Source organism: Eretmochelys imbricata, chromosome 5 (genome assembly GCF_965152235.1).
Source record: "Eretmochelys imbricata isolate rEreImb1 chromosome 5, rEreImb1.hap1, whole genome shotgun sequence".
Classification (NCBI taxonomy): domain Eukaryota; kingdom Metazoa; phylum Chordata; order Testudines; family Cheloniidae; genus Eretmochelys; species Eretmochelys imbricata.
In genome coordinates, this window is record NC_135576.1 from 33,385,233 (window position 1) to 33,405,723 (window position 20,491).

The 20,491-nt window shown below is 39.7% G+C and overlaps 1 protein-coding gene across 1 annotated transcript in view; it reads left to right on the top strand.

The window, feature by feature from the left end:
- The window catches only part of ITGA1 (integrin subunit alpha 1), a 119,298-nt gene that overhangs the window by 23,226 nt on the left and 75,581 nt on the right, over positions 1-20,491 (top strand). Inside the window, exon 2 of the mRNA XM_077816830.1 lies at positions 19,365-19,485. Within this exon, the coding sequence (XP_077672956.1) occupies positions 19,365-19,485 (121 nt within the window). The remainder of the gene's footprint in view (positions 1-19,364; positions 19,486-20,491) is intronic.

Sequence of the window (20,491 nt, forward strand, 5' to 3'; positions counted from 1 at the left end):
CCATTGGCTTGTTTTAAACCTGCTGCCTGTTCATTTAATTGGGCCACCCCTGTCTCTTGTGTTATGTGAAGGGGTAAATAACACGTCCTTATTCACTTTCCCCACACCATTCATAGACCTCTATCATATCTCCCCTTACTTGTCTCTTTTCCAAGCTGACCAGCCCCAGTCTTTTAATCTCTCCTCATATCAAAGCTGTTCCATACGCCTAATCATTTTTGTTGCCCTTCTCTGTACTTTCTCCAATTCTGGCATTATGATAATTTCTGTCTTATTATCTAACCCTTTCCTAATGGATCCTAATATTCTGTTTGCTTTTTTGACTGCCACTGCCACATTGAACAGGGGTTTTCAGAGCACTATCCACGATGACTCCCAGATCCCTTTCTTGAATTATAACAGCTAATTTAGACCCCATCATTTTGTATGTATGGTTGGGATTATGTTTTCCAATGTGCATTTTTTTGCATATATCAACACTGAATATATTCTGCTACTTTGTTGCACAGTCACCCCATTTTGCAGATCCCTTTGTAACTCTTTGCAGTCTGCTTTGGATTTAACTACCTTGAGTAATTTTATTTTGTCTGCAAACTTTGCCACCTCACTGTTTACCCCTTTTTCCAGATCATTTATGAATATGTTGAACAGCACAGGTCCCAGTACAGATCTTTGGGGGAACCTGCTATTTACTCTTTCCACTATGAAAACTGACCGTTGATTCCTACACTTTGTTTCCTATGTTTTAGCCAGTTACTGATCTATGAGATGACCTTCTTTCTTATCCTATGATTGCTTACTTTGCTTAAGAGCCTTTGGTAAGGGAACTTTTCAAAGGCTTTCTGAAAGACCAAGTACACTAAATCCACTGGATCACAGTTATCCAGATGTTTTGTTGACCCCCCTCAAAGAATTCAAATAGTTGATACGGCATGATTTCCCTAAAAACATTTGTTAACACCAAAACATATTTACAATGTGGCCTGGTATGTTCTAACTTATCTCTAATTTGCCTCTAAATTATGTCACTTCACTCATATTTTACTGGGCCTTCTTATTATCAAGCCCAAATTTAGGCCCCAAAACCTATTCCCGACTTCCATTTTAGCACATTTGAGAGTTAGGTGGCATTATTTATTTATTTACATGATTATTTATTTATTTTGCTAAAATGATAGAGATTTCTCAAGTCCTGATGAACTAAATATTATGAATAAGAAAAAAATTGAAGGTCATTTTAATATTTTTACATGGGGCCCACTGCAGTGCCCATTAAAGTCAACACAAAGGTTCTCTGTGACATTAATGGACGTTGGATCAGGAATAGAAACAGTTACTGAACATTGTTCCAAAACTATCTTCCAAATGAAAAACTTAATGTATTATTAGAGTTCCCCATAAATTGTTCCTGCGAAAAACATGAATAGGGCTTTTGTGCTAAGAAATTCCAAGAGTGAAGTCTACGTTCCCATCAGACTCTGAAACTTTTTCTTTGCTCACTTCCCTGTTTGCATTATAATTGGGTTTTCTATTACATAATTATACAACATATATGCCATGAGATAAATTAATGTCAAGTCATAAGGAAAGTTAGATGCCTGAAGTCCTGATCCTTATTCTTACTGATTTCCTGGCTCAATATTGAGCCTTATATTGATAACAGTTTTTCATATCACTGAGGTATTAATATTTAACCCCTGTAGAGCCTTAAGATGAACAATGCATACCCTATGTAAGACTACTGGAGCTTTCAGGATACCTGCATGGCTGCATACATTTTTGCTGTACCATAGCAAATTACAAGTCTGTCCTTAAACATTCTGTTCCAAGGTCAGTTCTAAAGGCTAGTTGCAGTATGATGTGCAACTGACTTGGAGTTGAAACTAATTCACTCCTTTGCTCCCTAGGCTAGCTGGGCTTGGGAGAATCACATAAGGATGGTTGCTATTCCTTCTGGATGATTTCTTCTTTTGCTTCAGCCTGTACTGATGGAATCAGAATGAGGCTTGAATGTCTATATGTTCAGCATATGGCATGGCAGACACAAGGTTTTGTGGCTATTGAGGATCAAAGAAGTGAGAAAAATAGCTATTTTCAGAAAAGGTTTATGCTGAAGTTCCATTCCTCAAATTACTTCTACTCTGATATCTGCCTCTAGCCAGACAAGCTTTGCGGAGATCTTCTCAGGGCGGGAGAAATCCACAGGGAAGCTGTTTGGGAAGATAAATAATGGTGTAGCCTGGACTGGCAATGAACAAGCCAACAAGGCAAAAACTGTTCTTGGGCATTTTTAGTGAGATGTCAACAATATATTTTAGGTAGCCCTCGGTTTTGATAACTGGACTCCGATGTTTATATTTCATAGAATGAAGGAAGGGAGTTGTTATATTTTCTTTTTCCATTCTAGAGATCACTAGATAAGTGTCACGGCGTCCCCGAGATGCAACCTGTACCATGGGACCACTGAGCCCTCCAAACCCACCCACCCGGGCTATCCCTCACACTGTGATGCTAGTGTCAAGCTACAAGTCTCTGGCAGGCACTCCACTTACACAGCCATCCACAGGCAGGGACACACCTAACTGAGTTACATGAATGATCTCCCAGCCACTCATGAACCATACATAGAGAGGCTTCAGACAATTCTGATAATAATGCAGGAAAAATTGTTAGACACAGCAGTCAACTTAATGTAGTGATGAGGCTGGATGCATTGGGACTGTGCTGAGAGCTATAAAAATTTGCCATCCCATTTTAATTTACCAGGAATGTGAAACTATGGCACTAACTGCTCTACATCAGTCAATGCTATTGCCCTATACAATTACTCATTCTGACACTCTGTACCTCAAAGTAGCACCCTGGAACCCTCATATTCACCACTGTCATATAATTATGATATGTTTTGTACAAAGTATGCCTTGTGAGGTATCATTTAAAAAGTCTTGATTTGTTGAACATTAATATCCTGTTGGATTGTACGCATTGTCATTGTATGTGAAGTTAGGAAGTACTGCTATATGCAGGGGTGAAAGTAAGCCGGTACGGGCTGGTACGGCATACCAGTAAAAAGTGGCTGCCAATACGTGCCCATATTCTGCTGATGTTACAGCACTGCCACAGCAAAGGACCCTACTTAAAGTGTTGCCTGTTGCTGCCCCGCCCCCCAGGCAAAAGGAGCCACCGTCCCAGGGCCGCGATTGAAAAGAGCCCGGGGCTTCGGCCGCTGCTGCCTCTACTGCAGCAGTGGCCAGAGCCCCAGGCCCTTTAAATCACTGCTGGAGCCCTGGGCGGCATGGGCCAGGCAGTGCATAGACAAAGAACCAGGGAAAGGAGTCCTATTTCCCCAAGCCCTACACCCTCTTTCCTGGGGAAGTCTTCAGAATAATATCCTCACCAATTGGTACAGGTGAGCACAGACCCAAACCCTTGGATCTTAAGAACAATGAACGATCAATCAGGTTCTTAAAAGAAGAATTTTATTTAATGAAAAGGTAAAAGAATCACCTCTGTAAAATCAGAATGGTACATACTTTACAGGGTAATCAGATTCAAAACACAGAGGATTCCCCTCTAGGCAAAACTTTAAAGTTACAAAAAAACGGGATAAACTTCCCTCTAGCAAAGGGAAAATTCACAAGTTGAAAACAAAAGGTAATCTAACGCGCCTTGCCTTATTTACTTACTCTTTTTGTAATATCAGAGACTTGTACAGGATGGTTTATAGAAGAAGGGGTTTTTTCACCTGATGCTTCTCTGCTTTCCCCAGAGAACACACCAACAAAGCCTTCCCCCCCCCCGCAAGATTTGAAAGTATCTTCTTTCCCCATTGATCCTTTTGGTCAGGTGCCAACAAGGTTATTTGAGCTTCTTAACCCCTTACAGGTAAGGAGGAATTCTAGGCTACCCTTAGCTGTATGGTTATGACAGCCATGCATCAAAGAGGAAGATGAGGAGAGAGATTAACAGTCACTTATATGCTTATGATTTAATTACAGAAACGAATCCTTCTCTGGGTGAAGAATAGGCACCACATACATTGTTTAAGATGCCACTTTTTCAAACATTTATGCACAGGAGTAGACCTACTGATGTATTCCTAAAAGATTTCACATATTTGTGTTACGAGCTTTGACTTCAATATTGTAGAACTTCTCTGATACTAAGACATATCTTTTTAACCGGTTGATTACTGACTACAGAAAGCAGCGAGTGATACTAGTCAAGGATGTTATAGCGCAGCATTTCTCAAACTGGGGTAACCCCTGGAGGTCCACAAGGGTACTCCAGGGAGTCCACGGGCCCCGCTGATCAAACCTTCCCCTCCCTCCCTCAACTCCTCCCCCTCTCTCCCAGTGCCTCCTGCACACTGCTGAACACCTGTTCAGAGGCATGCAGGAGGCGCTGGGAGAGAGGGGGAGGAGTGGGGATGGGACGTGCTCGAGGGAGGGGCAGGAAGAGGAGGGGCAGTTGTGGAGTGAGGATGGGAAGAGCTGGGATGGAGGTGGGGCCTTGGTGGAAGGGGTAGAATGGGGGCGGGGCTTGGGGCTGAGCAGGAGGTTTCGGAGTCTGTGAAAATTTTTTAAATCAAAATGGGGGGCCTTGGATTGCTAACGTTTTAGAACCGCTATTATAGCAGATTTAACCCTGGTGGTAAATTTAACAAGGTAATGAATGATTTTGCCTCACTAACTTATTTCTGCCAGGTATAGCAAGATACCAGCTAAACTCTTCAGCATGAAGCAGAGGAACAATGTTGAAAAAACCTTTGTTTGGGGAGGACTGATGTGCGTGGATGGATAACAGTTAGAAAATTAACTATAGTATTTCTGGGAGCTCAGTGTGATAGCAAAAAACTGCAGTGCTAATGTAAGAGCTAAAAATATTTCTTTGCTTCTTCCTGTTCAAGTTCATATTTTAGAAATCTGTTCTTAAAAGAATATTATATTTAAAATGAAATCACTTATTGTGATTAAAAATACATAGGAACATTGAAGCATGGTAGAAAAAATAAGACTAGATACTCAAATGCTACTTGTAGTGCTCCAAAGAAATTCTCAGGCTCTTATCAGACATATGTCTTTGTATTTAGGGTAATATTAATATACTGATATTGTGTAGAGATGTGTAAAGGCATGTGTTTTTAATTGGGGATAAGAAGACAGCTTACTAGTAGCGGCATTTGATGAAAAAATACCATGGAACAAGTAATACATGTCTAGGGCTTGGTAAAAGTGTAGTGTGTGTGTTTATTTCTAAAGACAACATAACTGACAGAAAGTGCTAGATTAGAAAATACTGCAACATGCGAAGCGTATAGTGTTCACTTAACCTTTTGCATAAAATAATTTTCTGTACCATCACACTACTTGGTTTTTTTAAAAGTCTCAATATTTCTTCATAACAAATTATAGCCTAAATAATTTTTAAAGATACTCTAATGTATTGCTTCCTAGGCCTGTATAAAATTAATATATATGTTATCCTTTGTTCAGCTATAAGGTCAGGGGACAGAAGTTGGAGTCTGGTTTAGGGATAAGGTAGAAAATGATATGCCAGGACCTAAGGAAGAAAGTGCAATGTACAGAAGGGAGTGGACCTCAGAGTCCAAACTGGAGTGGGAGCTGAGTTTCTAGATAGTGGAGTAGAGTCAATGGTACTCAGGGAGGGATATATGAGGAGATGGACTGGAGATCACTGAATAGTTGAGTTGAAGAGTTTTCTAGAATTTGCTGTGTGGCCTTCAGCATATCACTCAGCCTCTCCGTGCCTCAGTTTACATATATTTCAAAGAGTATAACAACACTTAACAACCTCACAAGGCTCTTTGTGAGGCTTCATTCATATTTGTAAAGCACTCTGGGAGCCTCTTGCATAAAATGAAATGTGCAAATTGTTAAGAGCTGCATACATACAAATGCCAGTTTCCAAATTTCTAAATTCAATGGGCTTATTCAGATGGTTGTACAATTTAGTAGGTGACATTTTCTAAAACTCTGTTATTGTATTTAGAAAAGTTTTTCCTGTTATACAGTCTTATTCATTCATGAACAGATTACAAAGCTTTGATTCAATACATTTCCAGGCTTGATACCACATTATAAAACTATGTTCCAATACAAATCACTTTGTGCAAGCCAGTAAAAGAAGCTTTCATTTGCTGGTTTGTACAAAGCATTTTATTGGGGTTGAATAAGTCATGACTACTGAATTTGGAGCTTTTTGCAAGATATATATTTCTTTGCCTTGTTTTATTGGACAATTGTCTACTTTTAATAACGAAAAGTCGTTTTTCAGTGGACTGGAGTCTATCCAGAAAGTCAGTCTTTTGCTCCTCAAAGGTTAAGGATTAAGGAATACTAGTTGGAGGCAATATTATAAAAAGGTTCTTTTGTAGTCCAGAGAAATAAAAAGCCTGATTTAAACTGTACTGAAAGGTTTATAAAGTATAAAACTTTTTATAAAGCTTTTTCTGAAATACAGACACTGATATTTAGCCAACTGGAATTAAATACAATGTGAACTCCCAGCATAGCTGTCTCAGACTTCTGCTGTGAAACTAAAGCACTCTGTCTCCTAAGTTCACAGAAGTTCATTGTACTACAAATGAATATTTTCTTCCATGTGGAATGTTTGCAACTAGTCCTATATTTCACTAAGAAGAATACTGGTCTGATAAATAATAGACCAAGATTGTACAATTCAGTGGTGACATTATCACAACCCAGGCAAAAGTTAAAGTGTGAAGCTTCTTACACTTATATTACACAATGGAGGAATCCACTTCCGTGTTCTTGAGCCACCAGTTAGTTATTAGCATTTCTGTGAGTGAGGTCTAGTGATAGCATCCAAGCACTGAGAGGGCCTTCTTGTTTCTATCCTTAGCTCTGCTTTTCACCAACTCACAATGTGACCTTGGTTAAGCAACTTCTGACTGTGACTCATTTTCCACATCTATAAAGTGAGGATAACACCTACTTTTGTGAAGAGCTTTGGGCCTCAGTTTCAGAGTTGCTTCATGTCCTCAAATGAAAGGTGCTTTGTAAGTGCAAAATGGTGGTTTTACTTGACTTCTTTTTCACATTAATCATAGCAGTGAAGCCCAGAAAACACTCCCAGTCAACTGTCCATTATTGCCATTTCTAAATAACTCTCTTCAGTAATTTGTCAATAACTTGGAAATTTCTTTTTTTTATCCTATTTATTTCCAATTTTCATATGGACCATAAGAGCACTAATGGAATAGGCAGACTTTTACAAGGCAATAATTTGGTTCCACATCAGCATAAACTAATGTACAAGGCACTCAGGAACTCGATTATTGCCTCATAAAACAGGACACCCATCCTAGTATCACTTAATTATAAAAGAGTGCATCTTATAAAAATATGTTGATAAGTTCTCAGGTATTCAAATATCCTTATAATGGCATTTGATGCATTATGTGTTGTACAAAACATTATAGCAGTATTTTTTTTCCTGCATAAGGTTCCTGATTGAACTTTTATACTCTGTACAACATTTTAATCTTCATCTTAAATTCCCCTGTCATCTTTTATTACCCAGAGTCATGGTTAGATAGAAGTTGGATTTTCCTAGCTGCTTTTTTGTAGTTTCCAAAGGCTTTTCAGTTTTATATATTTAGTGTTCTGTGAGGTGTTTCAGTCTGTTTTGTCCTTTTGCATCGCACTCAACCCTTTTAGTTTTTAACTTCTTTTTACAAAGTGTCAAACCTTAAGCACCTTTGTACCATTGTGCGCAAAGACTGATATATATTTAGGTTTGGTGTTCGGGGGCCAAAATCGAATACAAATAAATTTGAATTTGATCTTTCTACAAGCTGTTGGGGATGAAGATAAACATGAAGCCAATATGCAGCCTCTGTTAGATGCAAGGTACAATCCCTCTTGTGCACCGCAGCTGGCCTGTGTCAGCTGACTTGGAGTTGCAGGGCTCAGGCTGCAGGGCTGTTTAATTGTGGTGTAGACATTTGGGCTCAGGCTAGAGCCCAGGCTCTGGTACCCTCCCCCTCGCAGGGTTCCAGAGATGGGTTCCAGCCTGCGCCTGAACATCTACACTACAGTTAAAACCATGGACTTATAGACTTTAAGGCTGGAAGGGATTATCGTGATCATCTAGTCTGATCTCCTGCACCTGACAGGCCACAGAACCTCATCCAACCACTCCTGTAATAGACCCGTAACTTCTGGCTGAGTTACTGAAGACCTAAAATCATGATTTAAAGACATCACGTTACACTATTTACTCTAGTTCAAATCAGCAAATGACCCATGCTCCATGCAGCAGAGGAAGGCAAAAAATCCTAGATTCTCTGCCAATCCAACCCGGGGGGAAATTCCTTCCCTACCCCAACTATGGTGATCAGTTAGAACCTGAGCACATCAGTGACACCCACCAGCCAGACACCTGGAAAAAATTCACTGTAGTAACTCAGAGCCTTCCCCATCTAGTGTCCCATCTCTGGCTGTTGGAGATATTTTCTGCTAGCAGTCACAAGATGGGCCACATGCCATTATAGGCAATCTCATCATAAACAGCCCCGCAGCCTGGGTCCTGCAAGCCTAAGTCAGCTGACATGGGTCAGTCATGGGTGTTTAATTGAAAGGTAGGTGTGCCCTATAGGGCATGCTAAGAACAGATTTCAGATCTGAGCTTTAATTTTTTTCCTGGCTTTTGTTGGTTAAATCAGTAACCAAGGACATCTCTTCCAGGTGATATGTGGTGGTTTCTTTTTTCTTCCACAGCACAGCCATGTGTCCAATTTTGTGCTATCATTCTACCTGTGTTTCCATCACTCTATTCTGGGAAAATCTGGGCATTTTACAACAGTACTTCAGCAGAAGATAATGTGCCCAGATGATCTGCACACAGAGTGGCACCAACATTATATTATTATGATGGTTTTCATAATTATAAGGAAAGGAGGGAGTGAGAGCAGCAGAATGGACAATGGACTTCAAAATGTAGACTTTAACAAATTCAGAGAACTGGTAGGTAAGGTTCCATTGGAAGAACATTTAAGGGGAAAAAGTTGTTCAGGAGAGCTGGCAGCTTCTCAAAGACAAAATATTAAAGGCACAACTTCAGATTATCCTGATGCAAAAGAAAGACAGGAAGAAGAGGAGGAGGCTGGTGACACATGGATAAATTGCTTAGGATAAGTATAAAAGAATAGAATAAACATGCAGGGACAAAATCATAGAGGGTAAGGCACAAAATGAGTTATACCTAGCAAGGGACATAAAAGGCAGTAAAAAGAGGTACTATACATACATTGGGAGTAGGGCTGTCAAGCGATTAAAAAAATTAATCACGATTAATCGCACTGTTAAACAATAATCGAATACCATTTATTTAAATATTTTTGGATGTCTTCTACATTTTCAAATATATTGATTTCAATTACAACACAGAATACAAAGTGTACAGTGCTCACTGTATATTTATTTTTGATTACAAATATTTGCACTGTAAAGAACAAAAGAAATAGCATATTTCAATTCACCTAATACAAGTACTGTAGTGCAATCTCTTTATAATGAAAGTTGAATATACAAATGGACAATTATGTACAAAAAAACCTGCATTTAAAAATAAAAGAATGTAAAACTTTACAAGTTTACAGAACCTACAAGTCCACGCAGTCCTACTTCAGCCAGTCGCTCAGATAAACAAGTTTGTTTAAAATTTGCAGGAGATAATGCTGCCCACATCTTGTTTACAATCTCACCTGAAAGTGAGAACAGGCATTCGTATGGCATTGTTGTAGCCGGCATCACAAGATATTTACATGCCAGATGTACTAAAGATTCAAATGTCCCTTCATGCTTCAGCCACCATTCCAGAAGACATGCTGATGATGGGTTCTGCTCGATAACAATCCAAAGCAGAGCGGACCGACACATGTTCATTTTCATCATCTGAGACAGATGCCATTAGCAGAAGGTTGATTTGTTTTGTTTTGTTTTTTTGGTGATTCGGGCTCTGTAGTTTCTGCATTGCAGTGTTGCTCTTTTAAGACATCTGAAAGTATGCTCCACACCTCATCCCTCTCAGATTTTGGAAGGCACTTAAGATTCTTAAGCCTTGGGTCGAGTGCTGTATCTGTCCTTAGAAATCTCACATTGGTACCTTCTTTGTGTTTTGTCAAATCTGCTGTGAAAGTGTTCTTAAAACGAACATGTGCTGGGTCATTATTCAAGACTGCTATAACATGAAATATATGGCAGTTTGTAGGTAAAACAGAACAGGAAACGTACAATTCTCCCCCAGGGAGTTCAGTCAGAAATTTAATTAATGCATTCTTTTTTTAACGAGCATCATCAGCATGGAAGCATGTTCTCTGGAATGGTGACCAAAGCATGAAGGGACATATGAATGTTTAGCATATCTGGCATGTAAATACCTTGCAAGGCTGGCTACAAAAGAATAAGGGTGACCAGATATTTAATACAATTAATATTAACAATAAGTGGAAGAAACACAAGTCAAATTGGGAAAGAACAGGTTCAGCGATATTTGGATAGATTAGCTGTATTCAAATTGGCTGACCCTGATGAAATTCACCCTAGGGTGCTTTTGAAACGAGTTGGAACAATCTTGTAACTATGAGTAATTGTGTTAGAGAACTCCTGGAGGACATATGAGGTCCCAGAGGACTGAAGAATGGAGACATAGTACCTATCTTTAAAAAGGAGATCAGAGAGGACCTGAAGAATTATACGCCAGTTGGCCTAATTTTGATACCTTGAAAGATACTAGACAATTATTTAATAATTTGTTCCAGTAAGCACCAAGAGAATAATAGAGTTATAAGTAAGGCTAAATTTTTATCATGGATATTTTTAGCAAAAATCATGGACAGGTCACGGGCAATAAACAAAAATTCACAGAAGCCTGTGACCTGTCTCTGACGTTCAGTAAAAATATCCCTGGCAAAAGGAGTAGGCAGGTTCAGCACCTGCTGCTTCTGGGGCTCCCGGGCCCCCCACTGCTGGGGTGCGTGAGAGCTCTGGGGTCCCCCTGCCTGCAGGTCTGGGCTGCTGCAGGGTCCCCTCATCCCCAGGGCAGCTGGGAGTTGCAGGGTCCCCTGGTCGGGGCTGGGGAGCTGCGGGGAGTCCCCCCACCGTGGCTGGGAAGCTGAGGGGTCCCAGGGTGGGGGCTGGGAGCTGCAGGGGCTGGGCTGGTTGGGAGCTCCAACCCCGGGGAAGAAAATGTCACAGAGGTCAATGTAAGTCATGGATTCCGTGACCTACGTGACATAATCGTAGCCTTAGTTATAAGTAATAACCAATGTGGATTTAGAAAAACAAATGATGCCAAGCCAAACTAATTTTCTTCTTTGACAGGGTTACTGGGATGTGGGGGGACATCTTGATTTTTAGTAAGGCTTTTGACACAGTCTTATATAACATTCTCAGAAGCAAACCATGGAAATGTGGTCCAGATGAAATTACTATAAAGTTGGTGTAAAACTGGCTGAAAAACTGTACTCAGAGTAATTACCAATGGTTTGCTGTCAAAGTGGCGAGACATATCTAGTAGGGTCTCTCAGGAGTTTCTCCTAGCATCAGTACTCGTCAATATTTTCATTAATGACGAGGAGGCAAGCACAGAGGGTAATTCTGAGGGATCACTGGCTTCATGCCCAGGTCCCATGGAGTCCTAGGCAGTGCTCAGGCCACAATTGTTACCCAACAGCTCACCTGAGTAAACTGGGAAGGGTCAGCTTGCAGGGGGCCCCACTCCAAAGGTTCCTGATTGAGGCAAATATCCAGCCCACTGATTGGCTGTGGAGTGCTATATAAACCAGGAAGTTGTCTGAGCAGGTAAAGGAATCCCTGGCTGGCTACTACTATGGAGCCCTCCTGCTTACCTGACTCCTGAGCCCTGTATTTCTGCCTGCTCTTGGTTCCTGTCCTCCATCCTAACCCAGACTTCCATCTATTCCCAGTTCCTACTGTCCTGCCCTACTCCAGGACCCTACTCCTCCACCTTATCCCTGGCTTTGTCTTTGGCTGTGGCCCCTGGCTGAGCACCTGATGCTGTCTTAGGTTTTGACCGTTGGCTCTGACAGCTAGGCCTGACTCCTGCTCTGACTATTAGGCATGACTGTCCATGCCCTGGTCACTACAGTAATAGGAAATGAGGAGGAACAAAGCTGAGTGAGAAAAGGAGAATGAACAGATCAGTAAAGAGAGAGCATTAGAAGGAGTGCAGGGATCAAGATAGGGAGTGGAAGGAAATGACACCAAAGATGTAGGTAGGAGTGAGCTTGTGCAAGGCCTTGAAGTGAAGAATGAGGAGTTTGAATTTGAGACAATAAAAGAAAAGAAGCAAGTAAAGGACTGGGAAGACATGTGTGTGTGATATTATGTAATCCTATATCAGTGTTTCTCCTTCCTATGTATAATACAGGTGAAATCCTGGTACTATTGAAGTCAATGGCAAAACTCCCATTGACTTCACTGGGGCCAGGACTTGACCCTACACCTGCTTCCTAATCTAATTTGCATTCAAGCTGGGTGAGAAACATTTTCCCATCCCAGGAAAAAAATTGAGATTTTGAAAAAAAAATTCCTATACCAAATTAGATGAAAAAGTAAATCTTGAAAGTTTTTTTTATGAAAAGACGACAACAAAAATCAGTTTGGGTTAATGTTTTGATTTTGATCTTTAATTTTGTTTTACTACACTTAGCTTAAATTTTGAAACAAAGTCCTTTTGAACTGGAAAAAATGAATTTTTAATTAAAAAAATATTGAAATGAGACATCTTGTCAATTTTGAAACTATCCCAATTTTTTTCAAAATGAGAAATTCTTTGAAACCACTCCTTTCCCATGGACAGTTTCAGTTTTGATAAATCAGTGTTTTCTGATGAAAAAATGTTTTGTTGAAAATTCCCAACCATCTTTAGTAATCTTACTTTTATCCATTATGGAGAGCGTTAGGGTGTCTAGGTTCCTTTCACTGACTCTATGTTGAAGTTTAGTATATTACAGCTTTCTGCATTGCATTAGAATACAGTTTGAACTTGTAAGAAGGCTCATATATGTATTTCCTTTAATTTTCTGTACAATAAAAGTACAGCTGATATGAATGTATTCTCCATTTGGACACTCTGGTATCAAAACTCTATTCAAATTTCTTCTAGTAAGTTTCTAAAGACCCAATTCATCACAAAAAATTCTGTTTTTACAAGAAACATTGTCGACAGCAGTGGTTCTCAAAGCCGGTCCACTGCTTGTTCAGGGAAAGCCGCTGGTATGCCAAACCAGTTTGTTTACCTGCCACGTCTGCAGGTTCGGCCGATCGCGGCTCCCACTGGCCGCGGTTCGCCACTCCAGGCCAATGCGGGCTGCAGGGGGTGGCGCGGGCCAAGGGACATGCTGGCCGCCCTTCCCGCAGCCCCCACTGACCTGGAGCGGCGAACTGTGGCCAGTGGGAGCCGCGATCGGCCGAACCTGCGGACGCAGCAGGTAAACAAACTGGTCCGGCGCGCCAGGGGCTTTCCCTGCACAAGCGGCGGACCAGCTTTGAGAACCACTGGTCTACAGTATTGTGAAGCTGGACAACATTTATTTTTCTCTTTGTTTTGTTAATTGAAATGAATTGGGTCCTCACACTGAGTCACAATCACCCAAGTGGATTACGATTATAAAACTCTGTTATAATCTTTCAAGGGTAAAGGTGGAAGTCTTATCTATGAAGATAATTGAAACAAAGCATGGCAAAAGATGCTATCAGGAACCATTCTATATTATCAGGGCACTAGATTTCCCAGTCTTATACAGGAGAGCAACTCTCATCTCTTGTAAACTGTTGAAATTAAGAGTTACACAGGGAATAAAGAGGGCCTATGTCTCTCCATTACTAGTTCCAGTAATTCTATTATTGTTTCTATTATTATTATTATCTGTGGAATAGGAATTATTATAGTTGTGCTTTGAATTTATATAGAAACATCTTTCTTCCAGGGAGCACTGTACAAGCATCCATGAATTAAACTTTATAACACTCCTGTGAAGTGTCCACATTTTACATGTGGGTTAACTGAGGCATGAGATGTTGGGTAATTTATGCAAGGCCGTACTCTGAGTCAATGGCAAGCTATTTAAGTGAAATTGAAAAGTGGGCATTCTGAATCCCAGTCTTATTTTCTAACCAGTAGACCAGATTCCCTTCTTGCCTTATAGTAAGACAATGTCAAAAATTCATTGTACCAGTTGATTATTTTAAAATATTTGAGATTTAACAAGTCATTTTTATAACAAGTTACATATTTATATCTATCACAAAGCTCTTGAACTTTAAGGAGCAGATTCCACAACCATTCCATGGAACTTCTTGTGTAAAGAACTACTTAGCATCAATAAGTGTAACACAATATGGTCCTTAATATTTTAATGAGAGGGACATGTGCTAAGTAGTCTTTTTTTTTTCCCCAGTAATCCCTGTCCTTTTCTCCTCAGAACATCCTACCATAAAACTTTTTGCTCAGCCCTCAACTCAAACCCATAATAAATCATTTCTGAGGTTTAAAAGTTGACTTTCTGCACTGCCTCATACTGTTTGGAATCTGCAGAGTTAAAATATCACAAGAAAAGCAATTCTTAGGATATTTCCTGCCGAGCTAGAGCCAAAAATACCACAAAAAGAGCATTTGTGAGTTTGTTTCAGAAAGGCAAATAAGTACAGTATTGAACATTTGAGTATTCAAGGGTTCACATATGAGGTTCACATATCACTTCATTTTAGGCTTGGTAAGAAAGTTGTATCTAAATGACCACTGGTTATTTAGACAATTTACTGATTTATAACAACTGTTACATATTGATATGTGTATTTTTACATAGTTGTTTAACTTCAATAAATATTTAAAATCATCAATTACTTTTTGCGATTAAATTAAGTTTAAGTATATAATTGTTTACTAAAATAGTTGTAATAGCATGTAAATAGTTCTTGATTATTTACCTTTTTCTTGATTCCTTCACATTAGGTTACTTTTACACACTTAATATCTGATCTTGCACCACAGAGGTCAGTGGGAGCCTTTTAGTCCTAGGGCAGCATTTACAGTATTGAAATTTAGAGCAACTTTCACCATTACTCTATATTTATACCACAACAAGAGCAGAATATGGCCTCTAAACTCTGCCTTGCATACGGTGTGGGGATTCTGAAAGTATGAATGAATGGTCATCCTTGGTTGGTCATTAGATAGGTCACTTCCCCTAGTTTTGCAATAAGGTCTTGGCTTTGATCTGTAAACTTGATATTTTGATAATCTGGCCATTTTTCATGTACATATTCATCACTAGGGTCATTGACACAAAATGCCAAAACATGAAGGGGAGCTAGATAACATAATTTCTCATTTATGGTCCTGATTTCACACTAATATTATGTGGACCACCAGCTCTGTCTGCTTGAATTTTTTTACACACTCATGTTTGAAAACATGCCATGTGTTTAAGAATTGATAAACTTTTATATTTAAACTAGGAGAAGTTAATCTGAATAGTCATTCTTCATCATTGTGTGGAACCGACATAACAAAACAGTATGAAGTTGTATGTGTGGCAAAGAGACAATCCACAAGAGGCTAATGGTTAGAATTCTGGCAGTGCTCACAAAAATGCAGACAAATACTTTCATGATAAGAACATGTAGTTGTATGAGAAATTACTGTTTCATCCCATAAAGAAATATTACAAATAAAAAAGCATGGTCATATTTGCAAACACTCCAGACAGGACAATTGTAGTATTACAAGAAAACCATTTTCTTCAGTCCAGTATTTTGGAATTTAACTTGGCTGAAAGCTCTTCACAATATCCTTCATGCATACATTATGACTTATGTTGAAAATAATGTTGTATTCAAATAGGCAATTCCTGAGTTTACTAAGGGCAATGGAGATCTTTTGTGACTTCATATTTTACATTAGAACTGCAGATAGATGAAACCCATGAAAATGACTGTAAGCTAAGATCCTCTTTGATACTGATTTACATGCAGATGAAGAACTTTACATAATGAAGTTTAATTTTTAGACACAATGTCCCAGAACAGAAGAATGGTACAGTAATGTAAAAAGGGTAATGCTCTCCAGGTATAACTGTGTGTGAACGTGAAAGGGAATGGGAAAGGAATCCACTCCAACATACTGTAAATAAACAATCAATCAATCAATAAACAACACAAACTATAAAGGAAGCAAGGTTTTGAGCTTTGCCCTGAGGAGTACCACAGATGTTCTCTGGTGAATCAGGGGAAAACATTTCTGTTGCAAGCACTCAGCAGAGAAGGCTTTGCATCCATTCTTTCAATCTTATGCCTAGTAGGCAGTAACTCTAACCTTAAAGCTAGCTTGGTTTCTGCTGTCCTCATACTACTTTTCCCTGTCCCTCCAAAGTCCTTTATTATCATTATGTCTCCAAACAATATTCTCCCATCCATTTAATATAATAGGTATCTAGGTATTTTCTCTGATTGTTTCATTGGTGTACCCTATTGAGAGTTGGTGCACAGGTGTGATATCATTAAAATGCCCAAACTGGCCAATTGGAATGAGGCTTTGGAGAATCAGCATCCCCAGCCGTACCCAAACAATATGTAAAATCTATAATAGTATATCACGTGCGTATGTGAGGATCCATTTCCTCATAGTCTGTTGTGATAACTGAGATCATTTCAGCAACAGTTTGTGTCCCTTTCAGCCACTTGTACCTTAATTTTCTGTGTAAAAGCTTGGGAGTTGTTCTATATTCCAAAAGTAGACTTTATGAAAAGGAAATGAATTAAAATTATCTGCTGGGCCAGAAATGTCTTGTGAAATAGGGGACAAGAGAAGAAATGGGTCCAAACAGCTTAGGGATTTTTTTAAAATAAGTATTATAAAATAGTTGAAAATAGGTATTTATATCCTTTCCCCTACTACTTTCTTTATCTCCTTCAGAAGAAACTAATTTTCCTAGAGCAAGGATATATATTGGCAACTGTCGATTCACTGGATCATGGTGTATGTATAAAAGGTCTAGTCAGACTTATGGCTGAGAAGCCTATTAGAGAGCAACACTGCTCATTACAAGTTTCACAGATGTACGTGTTGTCAGAGTTGGAGTCCAAGATTACAGCATGCTGCTTTCTTCTTTTTTGCTTTGCTTCCATTCTCTGGATCAAAGCCACTTCATCTTGAGCTGCACCAAGTGCCAGATGTTCCCTCCAGACTGAACGGGGACTTCTGTGCACTCCTCCCAGCTGTCTACATTGATGTTGAATAACTTCAGATCATTTTTGTACACATAATGGTACAGCCATAAAGGGTGACCACACTTTCTAGTGCTGTCTTGAATCTCCCTGTTAAAAATATTCTTGGGGATATGGCCTCCACCCATTCTCCTGATATGACCGAGCCATCACAATGTCCTCTTCTTGATAGTAGTTTCTAAGTGTGTCAATCCCACACGCTCCAGCACCTCTATGTTTGGTATTTTGTCTTCTCACTTTATTTGCAGAATCTTATACAAGCATCTCATGTGGAAGCTGTTCAGCATCCTGATGTGCTTAGCATATGTAGTCCATGTTTCTGAACCAGAGAGCAGGGATGACAGCACACAAGTCTCATCTGCACCTTCGCTGATAGTTTGCTGTTATTACATGCGCGTTTCTGTAATAGCCAGAAATTCTTAGCTGCTTTTCTGATTCTGTTAGTTCAGTCTGAAGATCAAGATTCCTGCTGATCATAGAACCCAAGTAGCAAAAGCTGCCAATGATGCCAAGAGATTTACCCTTCAGAGTAATGTCAGGCTATGAAAAGTAGTTTTATCAAAAATAATGAAGTGTTAAAGGAATATGACAGGGCATCATCCCACTTCTGTCTCTTTTCTAGTCACAAACCACCCAGAGTCCTTCTGCTGGTCAAACACCTTGTGCAATTTATTTGCAATGCTCTTTCCCACCAGCCTTACAGACTTATGCAGCTCAGTATTTACAATAGCACACACTCCTTAGCTGGCGTGACCATATTTTCCCAAAGGGAAAATGGGACTCTGCAGGGAACCGATCTGAGGTCCTCCTCCCTTCTTCCCTGATGTGCAGGGCTGGCCCAAGCCCCCCCCTGCTGCCTGCCTATATGGGCTCAGCCCGGGCCACTCTCCTGAGCTCTCCCTCCTGCATGGGGATGGCGGATGGCGTTGCCGCTTGTCCCCCTGCACATTCCTCTGTGCTCCACTAGGGGTCACACCCCACCTTTTGGGCAAAACTGAGCATTTGTCCAGCTTGCTCTTGCTAACTGATGATCAGTTGGCAAGAGCAAATGGGACAAATGCCCAGTTTTGCCAAAAAAGTCGTGACAGCTGGGACAGGGCTTAAAAAAGGGACTGTCTCAGCTAAAACTGGACATATGGTCACCCTATCCTTAGCTCACTCAGCCAAGGAGTGGAGAAGGCATCTTCCCTGCAAGAGATCTCTTCTGACTCTGAAAACTCTACCAATCTCTCTTCCCACCTGACCACTTTCTTCTTGCACCTTTCTACTTACTGGGTTAATTAGCCCATCCTCCAGCCCATCCTCAGTCTATCAGTTAGACACAGCTTTGCCCCTCAGGTTTACTCTGGGGCAGTTTAACTGGTAATCCAGTGATCAGATCACAGGTACAGCTGCTGTTGCCATACCCTCTAGCACAAGGAACAAGTCAGACTCTAATTGCAATAAGCCATTCTGACTGAGCATTGATAGGCTATTAGAATAGTCAAGCATAGATATCACAAAGGCATGGATCATCATGATGAACTCTATATGTAGAATTAAAATGTACAACTTCTGGCCTGGTGCTAAAAGCCTGTTCTTCCATATTCTGCTGATGGTCAAAAATTACACCCAAAGTGTGAACCTTATTATTACCTTCCTGGAGCACACTTAATTAACAGATAGGAAGAGATCCTGAGTCATCAAAATCCATCCATCCAGAATCCAACCAGTTCTCCCATACCACAATTTATAATTCTGTTTTATCTAGCTTTCTTGCATCAATCCTGCAATTCAGCTATTGCAGAAACAGAATCCTCCTTATATTTTTGTTTTAAAATTAATGAAGATTTTTTATAAAGGAAAGTTATGAAACTAATATTAACTAAAATTAAAACTTAATGTGGTTGCTTAATATTTATTTCTGCTATTCAAAAATGCCATTTTGAGCAAAATGGCTGACTCCAATAGCAACCTCAGTAAAATCACTTTTAATCAAAATCACAATGGTCACTTTACTCAGTCTTGATTTGTATACATAGTTACATAATGTTGCATGTTACATTGAATTTAATTTTTTTTTAACAGCTCTGCTTCACCTCAGTGCATCTTTCAATGTCGATGTCAAAAATGCAATGACGTTCAATGGCTCTGTGGAGGACATGTTTGGGTACACGGTTCAACAGTATGAAAATGAGGAAGGAAAATGGTGAGTTTTTTCTAAATAGCATAATATCCTAATGGTAAACTATTTAATAACAGGAATAGCACACATTGGAACTGTATTCTGTTCAATAATTTCAGTAAATAAGGGCCAGGTTCTGCCTTCTTTAGTCACGGTAAATATTTCCTTGCTTTGTACGATTGTCTCTAATGGGTTCTGTCAGTGATTGTCTCCACTGATTATGCCAACCTAGAGGAAGACTTTTAGATCAAAATATCAAATAATACAATACCATTTAATTTGGGCTAAAATGTCTTCTTTGATTATTATATTGGTGTTTGGTGCTTTGGACCCTCTGCTCATTGCTGCTACATTCTGAAATAAAAGTTTTATTCAGCCAAGTTTGTTGCTGTCTTTGCTTCTTCAGAATGATGTCATGCTAGATGTTCCACTGAGATGGCAATGCTATGAGAAAGCTCAAATCAGAGAGGGGACCATCTCCTCTGCACTGAGAGTGGAATTCAGAATAAGACTATCTCCGTCCGATTACCTGTCCAGTTGATAGGGAGTTAATAGTCCTCTCTGCAGCTGCATCTTTGAGAATTATTCCTGTTCCCACACTGGTTGCTGGTTGGGTAGAGGATTGAATTGGAAGTCGAATGACCCAAAAATTGGGAATACTGAAGCATAACTGTGTAGCATTCACCATTCTGTGTAGGTTTCCCTATTTTTGAAATGGGCTTCTGCAGCAGTCTAATATTTCTGCTGAACAAGATAGGAAAACAGCCAATGACAATCTACGGGTTTGAGGCCCATGTGGCAATAGATATATTCTGCTAGATCAGGCTATCAGTATGTAATACCTTCACTAATCTTATGCACAAATGCAACAATATAGCCACAGGTTGTTGATGAGGCCATGTACAATATTACTGTCTCACGCTGGCTATTACAGAATCACTAGAAAGTATTGAAAGTAATGAAACTGCAGGTGCCCCTTTTAAAATACTATTTCATGACCTTCTGGCTTGTGGGTTCTTTAAATATACAT